Source organism: Mustela nivalis (genome assembly GCF_964662115.1).
Source record: "Mustela nivalis genome assembly, chromosome: 1".
Taxonomy (NCBI): domain Eukaryota; kingdom Metazoa; phylum Chordata; class Mammalia; order Carnivora; family Mustelidae; genus Mustela; species Mustela nivalis.
The window spans coordinates 197825505-197846993 of NC_139020.1; the positions used below are offsets into that span (position 1 = coordinate 197825505).

The 21489-nt window shown below is 38.6% G+C and overlaps 1 protein-coding gene and 1 pseudogene across 4 annotated transcripts in view; both read left to right on the forward strand.

Moving 5' to 3' along the window:
• PRKAR2A (protein kinase cAMP-dependent type II regulatory subunit alpha) overlaps window positions 1-21489 on the forward strand; it is a 148004-nt gene that overhangs the window by 45302 nt on the left and 81213 nt on the right. For all 3 annotated transcript variants that reach the window (XM_082704563.1, XM_082704565.1, XM_082704564.1), the window contains exon 2: window positions 18117-18152. In XM_082704563.1, the coding sequence (XP_082560689.1) occupies window positions 18117-18152 (36 nt within the window). The remainder of the gene's footprint in view (window positions 1-18116; window positions 18153-21489) is intronic.
• Window positions 9851-10173, forward strand: LOC309850656 (transcription factor BTF3 homolog 4 pseudogene; annotated as a pseudogene). The gene has a single exon. The product of its transcript is annotated as a transcription factor BTF3 homolog 4 pseudogene (transcript).

Below are 21489 nucleotides of genomic sequence, written 5' to 3' on the forward strand. Positions count from 1 at the left end.
AGATTAAGACTGCTACAAAGGTTTGTAGAGAACATAGCCCAAGAAGAAAGCCAGGGGCTTTTCAACAGAAGGGTATTGGTGAGAGTGCCAGTGAAACCAGAAAGGTAGGAGGAGAAATGAGCAACGTTTGGGCCTAGCCAATGGAAAGGGGAATTCGAAGAAACCTGGGCTAGTGAACCATGTCAGCTGTATGGGAGGTCAAATAGAATGAGGAAGGGGCCGAGGGTAATGATGGTGAACTGCCAGCCTCTTGGTGAGGGAGGAACATGGCCCAGCTGTATTGGTACTGAGTTCCACTCAGGAAAAAGCTTTGTTTATCATCCGGTGTGTCTTAAGCTTTATGAAACAAACTGCCTGGGCCATTAAGATCATTTATTTCTGTATTTGTTAACTTTAAAAGCTTAGAAATACGTGTTTATTTTATATCTTTTATGAAGTTAAACTCTTTCTCATGTTATCTAGTTTCTGTAGGTTGTCAGCATTGATACTTTTCAGACCTCTCCTCACCCCACTGGATAGGAAAGGCAAATCAATTTCAGATTAAAGAATTTATCCGAATTAGATGTGTTATTTTGATTTAGAAATTTCTGAAGAATGTACAGTTTTCACAGACCACACAATGAAGAAAATAAAGGTGTCCCAACTTCTCCTGCTTTGGACTCTCCTACCTTCGGAGTTGGCTTCTTTTAGTTTAGATCGTTAAATGTGTTATAGTTTTACTCCCTAGAAGTCAGATGAAATCAACCACGAAGGTAGTAAAGAGAGAGAGAGAGCGTGTGCATGAGTCAAGAGGGGAGAAGGGAGAGGCAGAAGCAGACTCCCTGCTGGGCGGGACTCAGGGCTCAATCCCAGGACCCTGAGATATGACCTGAGCCAAAGGCAGATGCCTAACTGACTGAGCCACCCAGGTACCCCTGAGTTGCAGACTTTAAATGGTAAACTGTATGGTATGTGAATTCTATCTCAATAAAGCCATTAATTTCAGAAAAAGCTGTTATTTTTTAAAAGTGGCACGTTTTCCTTCTTGTCCCCAGCTATTGCATACTCAGTGCCCCCCTGAGAGTTAAAGCTATGGCCAAGTATGATTATTTTTCTTTCTGTTTTTTAAAAAAGTATAATTGAAGTATAATTGATACACAGTGTTATATAAGTTCCAAGTGTATGGCATAGCGATTGGGTGGTTCTATTCACTACTCTTTGCTTACCACACTAAGTGTAGTCACCATACAGGATTATTACAGTTTTATTCGCTGTATTCCCTATGTTGTACTTTTCATCCCTGTGACTTGTTTTATAGCTGGAAGTCTTTTTTTTTTTTTTTTTAGATTTTATTTATTCATTTGACAGAGACACAGCGAGAGAGGGAACACAAGCAAAGGGAGTGGAGCAGGGAGCCCGATGTAGGGCTGGATCCCCGGATCCAGAGATCATCACCTGAGCCAAAGGCAGCCGCTTAACGACTGAGCCACCCAGTACCCCCAAAACTGGAAGTCGTCTTTTTTTTTTTTTTTTTTTTAATTTGACAGAGACACAGTGAGAGAGGGAGTAGAAGCAGAGGGAGTGGGAGAGGGAGAAGCTGGCTTCCCGCAAAGCAGGGAGCCCGCCTAGGATCCTGAGATCAGGACCTGAGCCACCGGAGTGTGACCTCAGCCGAAGGCAGCTACTTAATGACTGAGCCATCCAGGTGCCCCTATAACTGGAAGTCTTTATCTCTTAATCTCCTTTGTCTATTTGGCCCATACTTCTCTTTTTCTTTGTAATGATTCTTTGTACTTAAGTGGATTTATTTTAAATGGGAAAAATAACAGTTTTTAAAAAGAACTTTTTTTAAAAAGATTTTATTCACTTATTATGTGTTAGAGAGAGAGAGAGAATGCGCATGTGCGCACAGGATTGCATGGGAGGTCAGAGAGGGAGGGAGAAGGAGAAGGGGGCTCCCTGGTGGGGCTGGATCCCAGGACCCAAGGATCATGACCTGAACCAAAGGCAGGCACTTAATCAGCTGAGCCACCCAGGGGCCCCTAAAAAGAACTGTTAATGTTGATCTTAGAAAAGCACTTGATGTTGAACCTTACTGATATTTGATAAACTGAGCTAGTTCTAAGAAATTATTCAGTCAGGACTCCAGATTAAAATTTCTAATGGTAGCTTTTTTTTTAAAAATATTTTATTTTTGTTTATTTGACAGAGAGAGATCACAAGTAGGCAGAGAGGCAGGCAGAGAGAGGAAGGAAAGCAGGCTCCCTGCTGAGCAGAGAGCTCAATGTGGGGCTCGATCCCAGGACCCTGAGATCATGACCTGAGCTGAAGGCAGAGGCTTTAACCCACTGAGCCAGGTGACCCTCTAGTGGTAGCTTTTAACTTCATTTAAAAAGACATTTTAGGGTCGCCTGGGTGGCTCAGTTGGTTAAGCAGCTGCCTTTGGCTCAGGTCATGATCCCAGCATCCTGGGATTGAGTCCCACATCGGGCTCCTTGCTCCGCAGGGAGCCTGCTTCTCCCTCTGACCTGCTTCTCCCTCTGACCTGCTTCTCCTTCTGACTCTGCCTTCCACTCTGTCTGCCTGTGCTCGCCCTCGCTCGCTCTCTCTCTCTGACAAATAAATAAATAAAATCTTTAAAAATAAAATAAAAAGACATTTTAGACATTTCAAGAAAAAAAGGTGCTTTCCTACACTTGCATGGATGTGAGTGTTATCCAGTTATCCTGCTAGCATCCCCCTGGTGATTCTTTTTTGTTTTGTTTTAAAGGTTTTATTTATTTATTTGACAGAGAGAGACACAGCGAGAGAGGGAATACAAGCAGGGGGAGTGGGAGAGGGAGAAGCAGGCTTCCCAGCTTAGCAGAGAGCCTGAAGTGGGGCTCATCCCTGCATCCTGGGATCATGACCTGAGCCAAAGGCAGAGGCTTAAGGACTGAGCCACTAGGCACCCCTCTGGGTGATTCTTGATGCTATCCTCTCTACAGGTACCTGTGTGGCTGGCTGAGAGCATGGGCTATGAAGCTAAGGCTGCCTGCCACCGAACCTGGTTCCATCTTTGTTAGTAGAGTGAGTTATTTAACCCTGTCTTCAATGATTTTTCTAGTAAATATTACCGCATAAAGCTTGTGTGAGAATTAAGTGACTTAATACCCATGAAGTACTTGGTCCAGATCCTGGCGCGTGTGTGTTAGATACTGTTATTCCATGTGCACGATTTCCAGCCTTCTTTGTCATCTTGATAGGCCGAATTTGCTTCGATTTCTGTATTGATTAGGATTAGGTTTGTGAGTGACAAATAATAGCACTTAAAGGAAGCCTGAAGTGTAGCAGCCCCGGATCAGTAGGACAGGGAGCTTCAGGAAGTTGTCAGGGATCTAGATTACCCTATCTGGCTTCTCTGCAAGCCTGTACCTACTCTTTTTCAGAGTTAAAAGTCAAACAAGGGGCACCTGGGTGGCTCAGCTGGTTGAGCATCTGCCTTTAGCTCTGGTCGTGATTCCTGGGTCCTAGTGTCGAGCCCCTCACATGGGGCTCCTGGCTTAGTAGGGAACCTGCTTCTCTCCTCCCTCTGCAGCTCCCCTGCTTACCATTCTGTCACTCTCTCTCTCTGTGAAATAAGTCTTTTTTTTTTTTTTTTAAGTCAAAGGATATTTAAAACTGAAAGAGGATTAGTAATGTAAGATAGCTGGAGGAAGAGTTGATGCAGTTGCCTCTGGGGAGCAGAAATTGGGAATAGGGAGAGATGGGTTGAAGGATGCCTGTGTTTTGCTGATACTGTTTTCTTAGTTATAGCTTATAGTGCTATTTGACTTTTTAAAATCTGTGATATGTAGTAGTTTGATTAAAGACAAAATTGTTATAAAATAAGGATTCTATCATAATGTGTTTGTACAACTTTTTTCACGTAACACTGTATCTTGAAGATCTCCCTGTCCATTCATGTTGATGTGTTACATCCATTTTAATGGCTACTTAGAGGTTTGTACTCTCGCTACACCAACATTTCCTTCGTTTCTTTCTTTCTTTTTTTTTTTTTTTAAAGACAACTTCTCTTTTCTTTTTTTTTTTCTGGCTGTTACATATTACACTGTGATGATTGTGAGGTGTATATATATAGATAGATAGATATAATTTTCATTCATATTCCTAGAAGTGGAATTGTTGCTTGGTTAAAGGCAGTTCACATTAAAAATTTTGACAGAAACTGCCAGATTGTCTTCCAAAATTTTAAGATCCCTTTGACAACTGTGTGGGGAGTAGATTGGTGTGGAGCAGAACTGGTGGTTGGAAGACACGTGTGGAGGCTGCTGCAAGTCATCCAGGCAAGAAAGGATGCACTTCAGGCTAGGATGACAGTGGAGCTGGAGAAAAGTAGACTGATAGGAGAAATAAAGTGGGAGGGAAAGCAGATGGAGTTGTTAATGAAGTAGGTGTGAGTAATGAAAGAGAGGAAGGAGTCAGTGGTGATTCAGAGGGACCAATGACATCAGTTAGAGTTACCGTAGGAGATGAACCTTACTTGTCATGGCCGGACCAGATGACTTCATAGATACTTTACCACTCTGACATTTTATGATTTTGGAATCTGTGACAGCACCCTTTTTATAGATTGAATGATACCTTTCTGCTCTTCTCCTGCTGAAGGAGAAAGAAAGTGCATATAGATAACCAGCTTACTACTTCTGAATATTGCTCTGCCATAGGAGGGCTTCCAAAATGACCCTTGCTCCCCTCTTCACCCTCATCTCTGTGCTCTCGGCTCACATTGCTCATGGCATATCATACCCCTTTCTTTTATTGAAATCACGAGCTCACTCAACTCCCAGCCCAACTGTGCTGCTAACATCCTGCGGGCCCCATTTAAGTCCAGCGTGCCTCCTCTCTGCTTTTCCAGCAGTTGTAGGATGTTGCGTCCTCCTGAATTTTGCCCTGCCTTAGTTGTGCTTAGATTATGTTCTCCAGGTTTTCATGACATGTCCTATTACATTCATAGTGAAGATTCTGTTATCTTATTGATCACATGTTTGAATTTAAAACAGAGACTTTGGGGCACTTGGGTGGTGGCTGGTTGAGCCACCAACTCTTGGTTTTGGCTCAGATCCTGATCTCAGGGTCATGACATGGAGAGCCTTGTGTCAGGGTCCGCAAGCAGCGCGGAGTCGGCTTCAGACTCTTCTCTCTCTGTCCCTCCCACTCGTGCTCTTTCTCTCTCAAATAAATAAGTAAAACTTTAAAAAATAATAAAATAAAATAGGAGAGACTTTTGGAAATGTTTTTGATTTCTCTAGCATGATCTTAATATCACTCACCACATACAATATCCTACCTGTTTAAAACCATGTTTTAACTTTCAGGGCCCGTCAGCATTTAGGAGTTCCTTTTATCAGGAATCAGGAATTTTAGTTTCACCGATCACTGAGATGGCGTTTGTTAATGTTTTCGAGGCACATGTTTTCAGGCCAGGTTACATTTTAAATCTTCTTATCCTTTATCAGTATTTGTTTCTAATGAAAATTGGAGAACATTTTAGGTGGTGTTTTCTGTTGGAAGGTTTTCTTACACCTGCTATGCTAGCTGAATATTTTGTCCGATCCATATAAAGTCTGATGTAATCTGTTTTGAGCTCTCTGTAAACAGTGGTGAAATTAGAATAAGGTGATCTCTTTGACTGTGGTAACTGTTGATAGCATTCTCTGGATGCCTTGGCAGTTTATCTGGCTCTGACAGCAGCCGTTTCTCCTGGCCCTGTAAAACCTTAGAAGACGTGTATTAACTTAGAATTAAATTGCACAGAAGTTTATCAGGCAGCAGCATGTTCATCCACTCATTTATTCAAGCTAAAGCCCTTAAGACTCTTGTTTTTAATTGTTTTTTCCATTGCAGTTCAACAACATTTTTTACCTTCGAGCTCTTTCATAGTAACAGAGAATGCTTTAGAAATTAAAAAAAAAAAATTTGTCTTTTTTGCATGATTTATGAATATAGCGAGTTTAAGTTTGGATTTATTTATTTATTTATTTTTAAGTAGCGTGGAGCCCAACATGGGGCTTGAATTCAATGACCCTGAGATCAAGAGTCGGGCACTTAACCGACTGAGTCACCGAGGTGCCCCATAAGTTTGCATTTTTAAATTTTAGTTTAATATATTATGAAATAAATTCAGTGAATTTCAACACATTATTTAATTTACTTTAAAAACTATGCATGCCCTTTTTAATTTTAGCCATTCTGGCAAGGATAGGGTGATACTTCACTGTGGCTTTGATTTGCATTTCCCTGATGATTGCTGAGCATCTTTTCATGCGTCTTGGCCATCCCTATGTCTTCTTGGGAAAAATGTCTACTCAAGTCCTCAGCCCATTAAAAAAAAATTTGTGTTAATGTTATTTTTTATTTGAATATAGCTAATATACAGTGTTATATTAGTTTCAAGTGTGGATTGTAATAATAGAACAATTCTGTACATTACTCAGTGCTCATCATGTTAAGTGTACTCTTAATCCCCCTCACCAATTTTACCAATCCCCCCTCCCTTCTATGTCCTCTCTAGTAACCACCAGTTTGTTCTGTGCATATGAATGTTTTTTTGTCTCTTTCTTCCTTTGTTCATTTGTCTTCTTTCCTAAATTCCACATATAAGTGAAAACATATGGTAATTGTCTTTCCCATTTTTTAAAAGATTTTTATTTTGGGGGCACCTGGGTGGCTCATTGGGTTAAAGCCTCTGCCTTCAGCTCAGGTCATGATCCCAGGGTCCTGGGATCAAGCCCTGCATAGCATGCTTCCTTCTCTCTCTCTGCCTGCCTCTCTGTCTACTTGTAATCTCTGTCAAATAAATTAAAAAAAAAAAAAACCTTTAAAAAAAAGATACTTATTTTTAAGTTATCTCTATATCTAATGTGAGGTTCAAACCCAACAACCCTGAGATCGAGAGTTGAGCACTCTACCAACTGAGCCAGCCAGGTGCTCTGTCTTCCCCATTCTTACGTCAGTTTGGGTTTTTTTGGTGTTGAGTTATATAACTTCTTTATATATTTTGGATATTAACTCCTTATTAGATACATCATTTGCAGATATCTTCTCCTTTCAGTAAGTTGCCTTTTTGTTTTGTTGATGGTTTCCTTTGCTGTGCAGAAGCTTTTTATTATGATGTAGCTTATTTTTGTTTTTGTTTCCCTTGTCTCAGAAGACATACCTAGAAAAATGTTGCCATGGCCAGTGTCAGAGAAATTACTGCCTGTATTCTCCTCTAGGACTTTTATGGTTTCAGATCTCACATTTAGGTCTAATCTATTTTGAGTTTATTTTTGTGTATGGTGTCAGAAAATGATCCTGTTTCATTCTTTTCCTTGTAGCTGTCTAGTTTTTCCTGAATCATTTATTGAAGAGAGCGGTCTTTTCCCCCACTGTATATTCTTTTTTTTTTTTTTTTAAGATTTAATTTATTTTTTTTATTTTTTAATTTTTTTAAAGATTTTATTTATTTATTTGACAGAGAGAGAGAGATCACAAGTAGGCAGAGCAGCAGCCAGAGACAGAGGGGAAGCAGTCTCCCTGCTGAGCAGAGAGCCCGATGCGGGGCTTGATCCCAGGACCCTGAGATCATGACCTGAGCCGAAGGCAGAGGCTTTAACCCACTGAGCCACCCAGGTGCCCCTAAAGATTTAATTTATTTATTTGACAGAGAGAGGTCACAAGTAGACAGAGGGGCAGGCGGGGGGGGGGTGGGGAAGCAGCCTCCCTGCTGAGCAGAGAGCCTGATGTGGGGCTCAATCCCAGGACCCTGAGATCATGTCCCAAGTCAAAGGCAGAGGCTTAACACACTGGAGCCACCCAGGCGCCCTCCCCCACCATATATTCTTGCCTCCTTTGTCATAGAGTAATTGAACATATAAGTGGACCAAATTGGCTCTCTATTCTGTTCCATTGATCTGTGTGTCTCTTTTTGTGCCAATACCATACTGTTTTGAATGCTACAGCTTTGTAATAGATCTTAAAATCTGGTATTGTGATACCTCCAGGTTTTATCTTCTTTCTCAAGATTGCTTTGGCTATTCAGGGTCATAAAAAAGGATGAAATCTTGCCATTTGTGACTACATGGATGGACCTAGAGGGTATTATCTAAGTGAAATAAGTCAGACTGAGAAAGACAAATACCATATCATTTCACTCATATATAGAATCTTAAAAACAGGAGAAATGAATAAACACAAAGCAGAATCAGACCTTATAAATCCAGAGAAGAAACTGATAGTTGCCAGAGGAAAGGGGGTGGGAAGATGGACAGATTGGTAAAGGGGAGTGAGAGATACAGGTTTCCACTTATGAAACAGATAAGTCACAGTAATAAAAGGCACAGCATAGGAAATATATAGTCAGTAACATTGGAATAGCATTTTATCATGACAGGTGGTAGCTATACTTAATGAGCATAGCATAATGTATAGAGAAATTGATCACTATGTTATACACCTGAAGTTGTAACATTATATGTCAACTATATTCAAGTTAAAAAATCAAATAAAAACTTTTTAAAAGAACAGTATTTAGGGGCGCCTGGGTGGCTCAGTGGGTTAAGCCACTGCCTTTGGCTCAGGTCATGATCTCAGGGTCCTGGGATCGAGTCCCGCATCGGGCTCTCTGCTAGGCAGGGAGCCTGCTTCCCTCCTCTCTCTCTCACTGCCTGCCTCTCCATCTACTTGTGATTTCTCTCTGTCAAATAAATAAATAAAATCTTAAAAAAAAAAAAAAAAAAGAACAGTATTTACTTCATGCAAACTAACCATGACTTTCTGCTATTTGACTTCAAGACCTCTTTTTTGTTTTGTTTAAAACAACAACAACAACAACAAAAACAACTCTTGGAATTCTTTTTTTTTTTTTTAAAGATTTATTTATTTAAGGGGTTGCCTGAGTGCTTAGTCATTTAAGCAGTGCCTTCAGCTCAGTTCATGATTGCAGGGTCCTGGGATAGAGCCTGCTGGTCTCCCTTTCCCTCTGCCCCTCTCCCTGATCACATGTAAGCGTGCTCTCTGTCTGTCTTTCTCTCTCAAATGAATAAATAAATACCTATTCACTAGGAAAAATGTCAACTCTACTGAAAAGTTGGAAGAACAAGTGAACTCCTCCTAGTTGGACCACTTGTTAATGTTTTGCCACGCTTCACTTACCTTATCTTTCACTTCTTGTTTATGGACCCATGCACATACACATATACATTGTAGTGTTAATTTCTGCTTTATATATATTTAATTTTTTTTAACTGTGGACAAACGCTAATAACATAAAATTTACCATTTAAAATTCGCAGTTTATAGAGGGTATTATACTAAGCAAAATAAGTGAATCAGAGAAAGACAATTATCATATGATCTCACTCATATGTGGAATTTAAGAAACAAAACAGAGGGGTGCCTTGGTGTCTCATTTGGTTGGGCACCTGCCTTCGGCTCTGGTTATGATCCTGGAGTGCTAGGATTGAGTCCTGCATCAGGCTCCCTGCTCAGCGGGGAGTCTGCTTCTCCCTTTGCCCCTCCCCCTCCCCCTCTTGTTCTCTCTCTCTCTCTCTCTCTCTCTCTCACATTCTCTCTCAAATAAATAAATAAAAATCTTTTAAAAAGATTTTTCTTTTTTCTCTGTCTCGACTGAGGCAGCCATCTTGTTCTTGCCACATGCTGTTGTTAGAGGACCCTCCCTGCTTGAGATTTACCAACAGCACGAATCAAGAAAAGCTAGCTAAACTTCAGGCTCAGGTCTGGATAGGGGGCAAGGGTACAGCCTGCAGAAAGAAGGTGGTACATAGAAGAGCTACAGCTGATGACAAAAAACTCCAGAGTTCTCTAAAAAAACTGGCTGTGAATAATATAGCTGGTATTGAAGAGGCGAACATGATTAAAGATGATGGGACAGTTATTCGTTTCAACAGTCCCAAAGTCCAAGCTTCCCTTTCTGCTAACACCTTTGCAATTACTGGGCATGCAGAAGCCAAACCAATCACAGAAATGCTTCCTGGAATACTAAGTCAGCTTGGTGATGACAGCTTAACAAGTCTTAGGAAGTTAGCTGAACAGTTCCCATGGCCAAGTGTTGGATAGCAAAGCAACAAAACCAGAAGACATTGATGAAGAGGATGATGATGTTTTCCAGATCTTGTAGAAAATTTTGATGAGGCATCAAATGAAGCTAACTGAAATTTTTTCTGGAGTATGGAAGCTGGCATGGACTAAATTTAACAAATCAGCTATGTGGTTTCAAAATTTTACAGACATGGAGAACATCAACTGTTACTAGTTCAGTAATATAAATATTTTGTATATTGATAATGCCTTTGGTTCAGCATTTTTCGGTCATTTGATTTTGCATTTGCACTTCCTCCCAGGATCTATTCTTTCGGTCAAAATACGAAGTGTCGGTGCAGTTTGAGGGTGTTTTGGTATTTGATTCTCAGTTTTCTGGGTTTTTGTTTTTGTTTTTGTTTTTGTTTAAGATTTTATTTATTTAACAGAGTCCAAAAGTAGGCAGAGAGCCTGAGCAGAGAGCCCAATGTGATGCAGGGCTCTTGGGGGCTCGATCCCAGGATCCTGGGATTATGACCTGAGCTAAAGGCAGAGGCTTTAACCCACTGAGCCACCCAGGCGCCCCTGTTTTGTTTCTTTGTTGGGGTATTTTTGGTTTGTGGGTATGTGTGTATACAGTGGAGAGCAAATTGGAAAACAGTTCTATTTATTCTCCTTCTTCCCCTGGTAGAAAGTAAAACAAATCCTTATGTTAAAACAAAACAAAACAAGAGAATCATAGGGGTAGAGAGGAAAAAATGAAACAAGACAAAATGAGGGAGACAAACCATAAGAAACTCTTAATCATAGGAAACAAACTGAAGGTAGTTGGAGGGGAGGGGGTTTGGGGATGGGGTGACTGGATGATGGACATCAAGGAGGGTATGATGTTATGGGCACTGGGTATTATATAAGACTGATGAATCACTGAACTCTACCTCTGAAATCAATAATACATTATAGTTAATTAATTGAATTTAAATTAAAAAAAATCAAGTTGCTGTTCACTGCCATTAAGTGCATTCATAACAATCACCACCATCTGTCTCTGGACATCTTTGCATATTGCAAAACTGAAACTCTGTACCCATTAAATAATAACTCCTCCTTCTCCCCTCCCCCTAACTCCTCACAACCACTGTTCTGCTCTCTGTATTTATGAATTTGACTGTTCTAGGTACCTCATGTAAGTAGAATCATACAGTATTTGTCTTGTGTAACTGACTTTATTTAGCATAATGTTTTCAAAATTCATTCATCAAATATTATTGTAGCAAGTTTCAAAATTTCCTTCCTTTTAAATGCTGAATGATATCCCATTGTATGTAAACCACATTTTGTTGATCTTTTCATTCATTGGTGGACACTTAGGTTGCTTCCACCTTTTGGCTATGTATGTGGGTGTGCTGTAATATCTCTTTGAAAACCTGCTTTCAGTTGGGCATATACCCAGAGGTGGAATTGCTGGATCATATAGTAATTCATTTTTAATCTTTTAAGGAGCTGCCATACTGTTTTACACAACAACTGCACCATTTTATATTCTGACCATCAGTGCAAAAGTATTCCAATTCCTTCACATCCTTGCCAACCTTTATTATGTTCTTGTTTTGTTTTATTTTTTAATGGTAGCTATCTTTAAAAGGTGTGAGGTGATAACTCATTGTATTTTTCATTTGCATTTCCCTATTTTTAAAGAAGATTTTATTTATTTTTAGAAAGAGAGGGAGAGTGCGAGCTCGGGGAGGGGTAATGGGAAAGGGAGAGAGGAAATCTCAAGCAAACTCCCCGCTGAACGCAGAGCCCACACCAGACTTCATCACACAACCCTGGGATCATGACCTGAGCTGAAACCAAGAGTCAGAGGCTCAATTGACTGAGCCACCCAGGTGCCCCTGCATTTCCTTATTGATTAGTAGTATTGGATATCTTTTCATGTGGTTATTGGTCCTTTGTATATCTTCTCTGAAGAAAAGTCTATTCAAATCCTTGTCCATTTATTTTTTTTAAAGATTTTATTTATTTATTTGACAGGCAGAGATCACAAGTAGGCATAGAGGCAGGCAGAGAGAGAGAGAGGAGGAAGCAGGCTCCCTGCTGAGCAGAGAGCCCGATGCGGGACTCGATCCGAGGACCCCGAGATCATGACCTGAGCTGAAGGCAGAGGCTTAACCCACTGAGCCACCCAGGCGCCCCCCTTGTCCATTTTTTTCATCAGTTTTGTTTTGTTTTGTTTGTTTTTTTCTTGGGTGGTAGGAATTCTTTATTCTGGATGTAACAGATAAATTATTTGCAAATATTTTCTCCCATTCCATGGTGTGCCATTTCACTCTGTTGTGTGTTTCGATACACAGAAGGTTTTCATTCTGATGTAGTCCAGTTTATGTATTTCTTTTGTTACCTACACTTTTGATGTTAGAAATAATTGCTAACTCTGATGTCATAAAGATTTTCCCGTGTCTTCATATAAGAGTTTTATAATTTTAGCTCTTAATTTTATGTCTTTGATCTATTTTGAGTTAATTTTTATGATGAAAAGGTAAGAGGCCAGCTTTATTTTTGTTGAAAAGACTCTCCTTTTGTTTGAAAAGACTCTCCTTTCCCATTGGGTGATCTTGGCACGTTTTTGAAAATAAATTCACCATGTATATGACAGTTTATTTCTGGGTTCTCCATTCCATGGGTCTGGTCCATATGTCTGTCCTTAATGCAAGTACCACATTGTTTTGATTACTGAGACTTTGTAGTAAGTTTTGAAATCAGGAAGTGTGAATCTTCCAACTTTGTTTATCTTTTTCAAGTTTAGTTGGCTGTTTGGGATCCTTTGAGATTCTACATGAATTTTATTTTATTTTTTTTTAAGATTTTATTTATTTATTTGACAGACAGAGATCACAAGTAGGCAGAGAGTCAGGCAGAGAGAGAGAAATGGAAGCAGGCTCCCTGCCAAGCAGAGAGCCCAATGCCGGGCTCGATCCCAGGACCCCGGGATCATGACTTGAGCCCAAAGCAGAGGCTTTAACCCACTGAGCCACCCAGGTGCTCTAGATTCTACATGAATTTTTGATAGCTTTTCCCATTCTTATTAAAGGAATTTTAATAGAAATTGCATTGAATCTATAGATTGCTTTAAATAGTATTGTTATCTTTTTTTTTTTTAGTTTATTTATTTATTTATTTGACACAGAGAGAGAGAGATCACAAGTAGGCAGAGAGAGAGGGAGAAGCAGTCTCCCCACTGAGCAGAGAGCCCAATGTGGGGCTTGATCCCAGGACCCTGGAATCATGACCCAAGCCGAAGGCAAAGGCTTTAACCCACTGAGCCACCCAGGCACTCCAAATATATTGTCATCTTAACAATATTACAGCTTTTAGTCTTTTATCATGGGATGGCTTTCCATTTATTTCTTTTTTTTTTCTAGCTTTATTTAAATACAATTGACCAATATGATTGTGGATATTTAAAGTGTACAACATGAGTATATATACATTGCAAAAGGCTTATTTATGTCTCTTTAGTTTCTTCCAACAATGTTTTGTAGTTTTCAGTGTACAAATCTTTTCCTCCTTCCTAGATTATTTTCTTCATTTTGATGTGTTGTGATTAGAGTTCTAAAAATATTTTCATTGTAGTTGTAGTTGTAGTTGTATTGCAATTGTAGTTGTAGAGAAATACGATTGTATTGTTATATAGAAATATGATTTAGGTGTTGATTTTATATCCTGCAACTTTCTGTATTCACTTATTAAGTCTAATTTTTTTTGTGTGGATTCTTTAAGGTTTTACACATAGAAGATCATGTCATTCTACAAGCAGATAATTTTACTTTTTCCTTTCTAATTTTTTTCTTATTTTTTTCTTTCCTAATTGCTCTGGCCAGAACCTTCAGTAATATATTCAGTAGAAGCAGGCATTCTGTCTTGTTCCTGCTCTTATGGAGAAAGCTTACAATCCTTTATCATTGAGTTGGTGTTAGCTGTGGGTTTTTCATATGTGCCTTTTTCATGCTGAGGAAATTCCCTTATAATTCCCAGTTTATTTTTTTTAAATAATTTTCAACGTACTGTCATGCTTTATTTTCATTTTCATTGTTCTAAAGATTTTATTTACTTATTTGTCAGAGAGAGTAAGTGCACAAGCAGGGGGAGTGGCAGGCAGAGGGAGAAGCAGGCTCCCTGCTGAGCAAGGAGCCCAATGCAGGACTCCATCCCAACCTGAGCGAAAGGCAGATACCTAACAACTGAGCCACCCAGGCATCCCCCCCAAGTTTATTTTTTATCATGAAAGAGTGTTTGTTAGATGCTTGGTGTGCATCAGTGAGACGGTAATGTGGATCCCCTCTTCCCTTTATTCTATTAATATAATATCTATTGCTTGATATTCTTATTTTATTTTATTTTTTTTAAAGATTTTATTTATTTATTTGAGAGAAAGAAAAGCACAGGTAGGCAGAGAGGCAGGCAAAGGGAGAGGGAGAAGCAGACTCCCTGCCGAGCAGGGAGCCTGATGTGGGGCTCCATGCAAGGATCCTGGGATCATGACCTGAGCCTAAGGCAGATGCTAAACGACTGAGCCACCCAGGTGCTCCAATATTCCTTTTTTTTTTTTTTTTAAGATTTTATCTATTTATTTGACAGATAGAGATCACAAGTAGACAGAGAGGCAGGCAGAGAGAGGAGGAAGCAGGCTCCCCACGGAGCAGAGAGAGCCCGATGTGGGGCTCAATCCCAGGACCCTGGGATCACGACCTGAGCCGAAGGCAGAGGCCTTAACCCACTGAGCCACCCATGCGCCCCCTAATATTCTTATTTTAAACAGCCTTGGATTCCTGGAATAAATCCCACTTGGTCATGGTGTATAATCACTTTAATATGTTCCCAGATTTTGTGTGCCAGTATTTTTTTGAGGATTTTTGTATCTATATTCATAATGAATGTTTTCTTTACTTGCATTATGTTTGTTTAGCTTTGGTATTGGGTAATGGTGGCCTCATAAAATGAATTAGGAAGTGTTCCCTTAGCTTTGATTTTTTGGATGACCATGAGAAGGATTAGTGTTATTTCTTTAAATGTTTAGTAGAATTTACAATGAAGACATCTGGTCCTGGGCTTTACTTTGTTAGGAGATTTTTGATTACCAGTTCCATCCTATTTGTTATAGATTGTTGAGATTTTTCCATTTCTTCTTGAGCAAGTTTTATAAGTTTGTGTATTTCCAGGAATTTGTCTATTTCATGTTTCATCTAGGTTACCCAATTTGTTGACATATTGCCTTTCTTAGTATTCTCTTAAAATCCTTTTTATTTCTGTGTATTCCATTGTAATGTTCCCACTTTAATTTTAGTAATTTGAATCTTCTTTTTTCTTGGTCAGTCTAGCTAATAGTTCACTGATTTTGTTGATCTTTTCAAAGAACCAACTTTTAGTTTCACTTTTTTTTTTCTATACTCTATTTTATAGTTTCTGTCCACTCTGAATTTCCTTATTTCTGCTGCTTTAGGATTTAGTTTGTCCTTTTTTTCCTACTTCCTTTATGTGTACAATTAGCTTATTAATTTGAGGCTTTTCTTCTTTTTAAATGTAGACATTTATAGCCATAAATTTCCCTCTAGCATGACTTAGCAGCACATACCATAAGTTCTGATGTATTGTGTTTTTGTTTTCAGTCATCTCAAGATATTTTCTAATTTTCCTTTTGATTTGCATCTATACATTTAAATCAATATTATTGCAGTAAGTTGTTGGTAATGATGTTTTACAATGATTTTTCCAGAATTTTAAGATTTTATATACCCAGGCAGGTGCCTTGCATCATAGTTTTAAAAATTTCAATGTGTATTTTTTTCTTAAAAGTTCCAATGTTTTTTCAAGTCTCCTGTTTTGTTTGTTTTTGCTTCTGATTCCTGTTTTTATGTCTTTTTTTTTCTAAAGATTTTATTTATTTATTTGACAGAGAGAGATCACAAGTACCCAGAGAGGCAGGCAGAGAGAGAGGGGGAAGCAGGCTCCCTGCTGAGCAGAGAGCCCAATGTGGGGCTCGATCCCAGGACCCTGGGATCATGACCTGAGCCGAAAGCAGAGGCTTTAACCCACTGAGCCACCCAGATGCCCCTTTATGTCTTTGTTTTAAACATGTTTTCATTTTATAATAGTTCTTAATCTTAATATCTAACGTTTTGTTTGAGATATCCCCTGATAGCACCCATGCTAAATTTTTTCATTGTATCTTTTATAATTTTAGGTTGTATGCTAATGTTCAGGGGGATTTTAATCATGGAAATCCCATGAGGCCTGGGTTATGGGTTTAAGTTGGTATACATTTCATCTGTCTGCCTGAGTGACAGGAACATATGTTGTAAGTGATCAAAGGAGACTCTCCCACATCCCTCAAGCTAGAATGCAAGCTTCATGAAACTAGGAGTCTTTGTTTTATTTACCAGGGCCTTCCAAATTGTCTACTACAGTGCATGCCACTTATGAGGTACCCTACCTGTATTTGTTGAACTGAATTTATCATCTTTGTTTGCTGGTGGGTGAATTAATTTTGACAGATCCATAGTTTTTTGTTTTTGTTTTTTTGTTTTTGTTTTTGTTTTTTGACAGATCCACAGCTTCATTGAGGAAGTAGTAAGGGACTATTCTATCAGTAATGGCTAGAATTTTCTTTTGAATTTTTGCCTGTTTGTTGCTAACATGACTTTTACTCCATGCTATGCAAAAAGATAATTCTAGTCCTGTTATAGTAAATGAGCATTTGTCTCCTTCCTGGGTCTGTTTTTTGTTTTTTTCCAGAGGCCTCACATTAGTTGAGTTTGGCTCTCTGAGCCATCTTCAGTTTGTTTTTCACTAATCTTCAAGTCTATCTTTTTATGGAGGATGAGAAAGCATATTTTCATCATTTTTTCAATAAAAATAATCAGATTCAGCTCTGAAGGGTAAAACCCACCTTGGGTAGGGTTTACTGAAAAAAAATAAATAAATAAAATCTTTAAAAATATCATTGATATTTTTTTCAGTAATAAACTATATCATATGACTGATATATGATATAGTTTATTAGTGAGAATTTAGATAATCATCAACCATAAGGAATGGAAGGTGAAAAGTTGAGGAGAATAGCAAAGGGAAAACTTATGTGATTCTTTTTAACCTAAAGACATTTTTCTGATTAATAAATTGACTGTGAGCATACTGAGGGAAAATATAGTGGTCAATATCTTTTTCATTTTATTGTAATGCTCATTAAAGTATTTTAAAATGTAATTTATTTATTTATTTATTCATTTATTAAAAAAGATTTTATTTATTTATTTGACAGAGATCACAAGTAGGCAGAGAGGCAGGCAGAGAGATAGAGAGAGGGAAGCAGGCTTCCTGCGGAGCAAGGAGCCTGATGCGGGGCTCGATCCCAGGACCCTGAGATCATGACCTGAGCCGAAGGCAGCAGCCCAAACCACTGAGCCACCCAGGCGCCCTTTAAAATGTAATTTAAATGCTATTATCCAGGGGCGCCTGGGTGGCTCAGTGGGTTAAAGCCTCTGCTTTCGGCTCAGGTCATGATCCCAGGGTCCTGGGATCGAGCCCCGCATCGGGCTCTCTGCTCAGCGGGGAGCCTGCTTCCTCTTCTCTCTCTGCCTGCCTCTCTGCCTACTTGTGATCTCTGTCTGTCAAATAAATAAATAAAATATTAAAAAAAAAATAAATGCTATTATCCAGCAGGTCTTGGGGTTATCTTTGAAACATATTAAAAAAGAAAATTAACTATTTAATATCATAACATTACCAATAAATTTAGTAGACCTCTTATTCATTTGATATGATACAATTTAGTTGGAACATGAATGTAAACAGAAATAAAATTGCTACCTTGTGTACCTTGAAGTTATAAAGAGCTTGTTTTCAAAGACATAAATTCTTCCTTATATTGCCTTTGGTGATCATGTTGAACTACTGTGGTTGATTATAGAAGAATATGAATTGACCCAGCATATGGTATTTGAGTGCTTTTAGTTCTATTGTTAAAAATGGGGTCATGTGACATAATGATGACTAAATGCTGCTTCTTCTTTGTTTTACAGTTCCAATTCCTGGCAGATTTGATCGGCGAGTATCAGGTATGTATTCTCTTTTATAACATACTGCTAAAATGCTGTTTTAAGGTGAGGTTTTCTTAAATGAAAAAATGAACTGATCTTTTAAATAAAAGGGTAAGTTAGCAGCATTTTAGAACATTATAAAAATTACCTGAATTCCTTCATTCTGTTTCATTTTGAGTTCTGATAATATATGTACGTATTTATCTCATTTACATCATTAATATTTTTCCACATTCATAATTATAGCTTCTAAAAACTTCCTTTTTTTTTTTTCAATGCTTTGATACATCACCCTGTGCTCATCACAAGTGTACTCCTTAATTCCTATTACCTGTTTAACCCATTCCCCCACCCATCTCTCCTCTGGTAACCATCATTGTCTTCTCTGTAGTTAAGAGTCTGTTTCTTAAAAAAAAAAAAAAAAGAGTCTGTTTCTTGGTTTGCTTCCCTCTCTTTTTTTCTTCCGCCTTTGCTCAGTTGTATTGTTTCTTCAATTCCATATATGGTTGTAATCATGTGGTATTTGTCTTTCTTTGACTGACTTGTTTCACTTAGCTTATATTCTGTAGCTCCATACGTGTCATTGCAAGTGTCAAGATTTCATTCTCTTTTTTTTTATGGCTGAGTAATATTCCATTACACACACACCCCCAACACACATAGACATTTTCTTTATCCATTCATTGGTTAATGGACACTTGGTCTGTTTTCATGATTTGGTTATTGTAGATAATACTGCTCTAAATTTCAGAGTGTACGTATCCCTTTGAATTTGTATTCTTGTATTCTTTGGGTAAATGCCTAGTAGTGTGATTGCTGGATTATAGGGTAGTTCTTTTTTTTTTTTAAGATTTTATTTATTTTTTTTGAAAGAGAGAGACACAGAAAGAGAGGAAATACAAGCAGTGGGAGTGGGAGAGGGAGAAGCAGGCTTCCCGCTGATCAGGGAGCCTGATGCAGGGCTTGATCCCAGGACCTTGGGATCGTGACCCGAGCCGAAGGCAGATGCCTAATGACTGAGCCAGCCAGGTGCCCCTAGTTCTATTTTTAACTTTTTGAGGAACTTCTGTCTGTATTCCAGAGGGTCTGTACCAGTTTGCATTCCAACCAACAATGCAAAAGAGTTCCCCTTTCTCCACATCCTTGCTAACACCTGTTGTTTCCTGTGTTGTTGATTTTAGCCATTCTGACAGGTGTGAGGTGATATCTCATTTAGTTTTGATTTACATTTCCCTGATGATAAGTGATGTTGAACATCTTTTCATTTGTCTGTTGGCCATGGATGTCTTCTTTGGAAAAATGTCTCTTCGTAAAAACTCTTTTCATATTATTACTATTTCTCGTATTCTAAATTATGCTGTATTAACTACTTGCCTACAATGTTGAGCCACTAAAACTGTTTCCTCAGTCATAGGCTGGGTAGCATGCTCTGGTCAGAAACTGAGGATTACCTGCATTTTTTCTGTGTATTGCTTTTCAGAGGCAGCCTACAGAATAGGCTGCAGGGAGAAAGACACCCTACAAAGGCTTCTCTTCTACCACCATCTCACCAACATAGCCAGTGCCTACTACTTTAGTTTAGATGTAAAATTGTACTTCAGAATGTTTTATTTGGCACTCTTTTGATTATTAACAAAAATGAATGTTTTCCAAATATGAGAAATCTATTTTTATTTTCTTATACGGAACTAGTTTGACAATATTTTTCTTTATTATGATCCAGATTATTTTTTATAAAAGTTTGAGTAAATTTTTCTGTCATGATTTGAACCTTTAAAAAATTTTTTTAAAGATTTTATTTATTTATCTGATAGAGAGAGAGAGAGAGACAGCAAGAGAGGGAACACAAGAAGGAGGAGTGGGAGAGGGAGAAAGTAGCCTTCCTGAGCAGGGAGCCTGATTCGGGGCTTGATTCCGGGACCCTGGGATCATGACCTGAGACAAAGGCAGACACTGAACAACTGAGATACCCAGGTGCCCCAACCTTTTGAAATTAAAACAAACAAAAAAAAGATTTATTTATTTGAGAGAGAGAACGTGAACAGGGAGGAGGGACAAAGGGAGAGGGAGAAGGGAGAGCATCCCAAGCAGACTGTGCTGAGTATGGAGCCAGGCGCAGGGCTTGATCTCACAACCTTGAGATCAGGACCTGAGCTGAAACCTGAAACCAAGAGTCAGATGTTCAACTGACTGAGCCACCCAGGTGCCTAACCCTTTGAAATTTTTAATGCAAAATTTTCCTTGTTGTTTGTACTACTTATTTTAATTTTGCTATTTTTTTTAATGACTCAAAAATTTTAATATGTGACTGGTTCCATGAAAACTGCCTGGCACATAGCAAGCACTCACTAAATATTTATTGACTATATGTATATATATGTATATGAGTATATATTATATATGTATATGAATATATATTATATATTTTTAAATAATTGCTCTTAAGCTGAGAAGGTCCCCCTTTTTAGAGCTGGTAAATATATTTTCTGGAAGTTTCTTTAAAATTAAAATGTTTGACTTTTGGATGCATCTAGAGTTTATTTGATTATACTGTGGGGATGTTAATATATTTCAAAATTGCTATGTGAGCTCTATGTATCATATCATTTATTCATATCCTGTCATTCTGGGAAGGTTTCTTGATTTTAAATTGTCACATGACCTAGTACGTAGTGAGACTAGGAATCCCTTTTCTATGTCTCAGTCCTTTTCTTTGGGAAAATCTGCTCATTTGTTTCAGAAAGCCTTTGGTAAGGTTGTACACTAAAGTCTGTTGAAAGGAGATTGAAAAAAAAATATGTTCTTATGTGTAGGCAGACATTACAGAGAAGAAATAGAGTGGGAATTAAGGTTGGTATGAGATCCATGAGCTGTTATCTTCCATATTTTTTCATCCTTGCTCTGTACCTCCTTTTCCCCCAAACGATTAGTACTATCTCTTGACATCTGTAGGACAGATCTGGGAGATGGAGAGTACAGTGACATCTCCTTCAGAGGTCACAGATGGTGCTCATGAGTCCCTGCTTGAGGTTTCTGTCATTTTGTTTAGGCCTTAAACTGTGGAGAACTCAGACAAGTACATGGTATTATCCCTCCTCCTTAGATTTTTTTTTTTAAGATTTTATTTACATGACAGAGAAAGTACAAGCAGGGGGAGCAGTGGGCCGAGGGAGCGGGAGAAGCAGGCTGTCCTGCAGAACAGGGAGCCTGACATGGGATTCGATCCCAGAACCCTGGGATCATGGCCAAGTCAAAGCAGTTGCTTAATGAACTAAGCTACCCAGGCACCCCTGGATTTTATAATCTTGTTGAAGATTTAAAACTTTGTAATATTATTCAAATGTTAAGTTAAAAT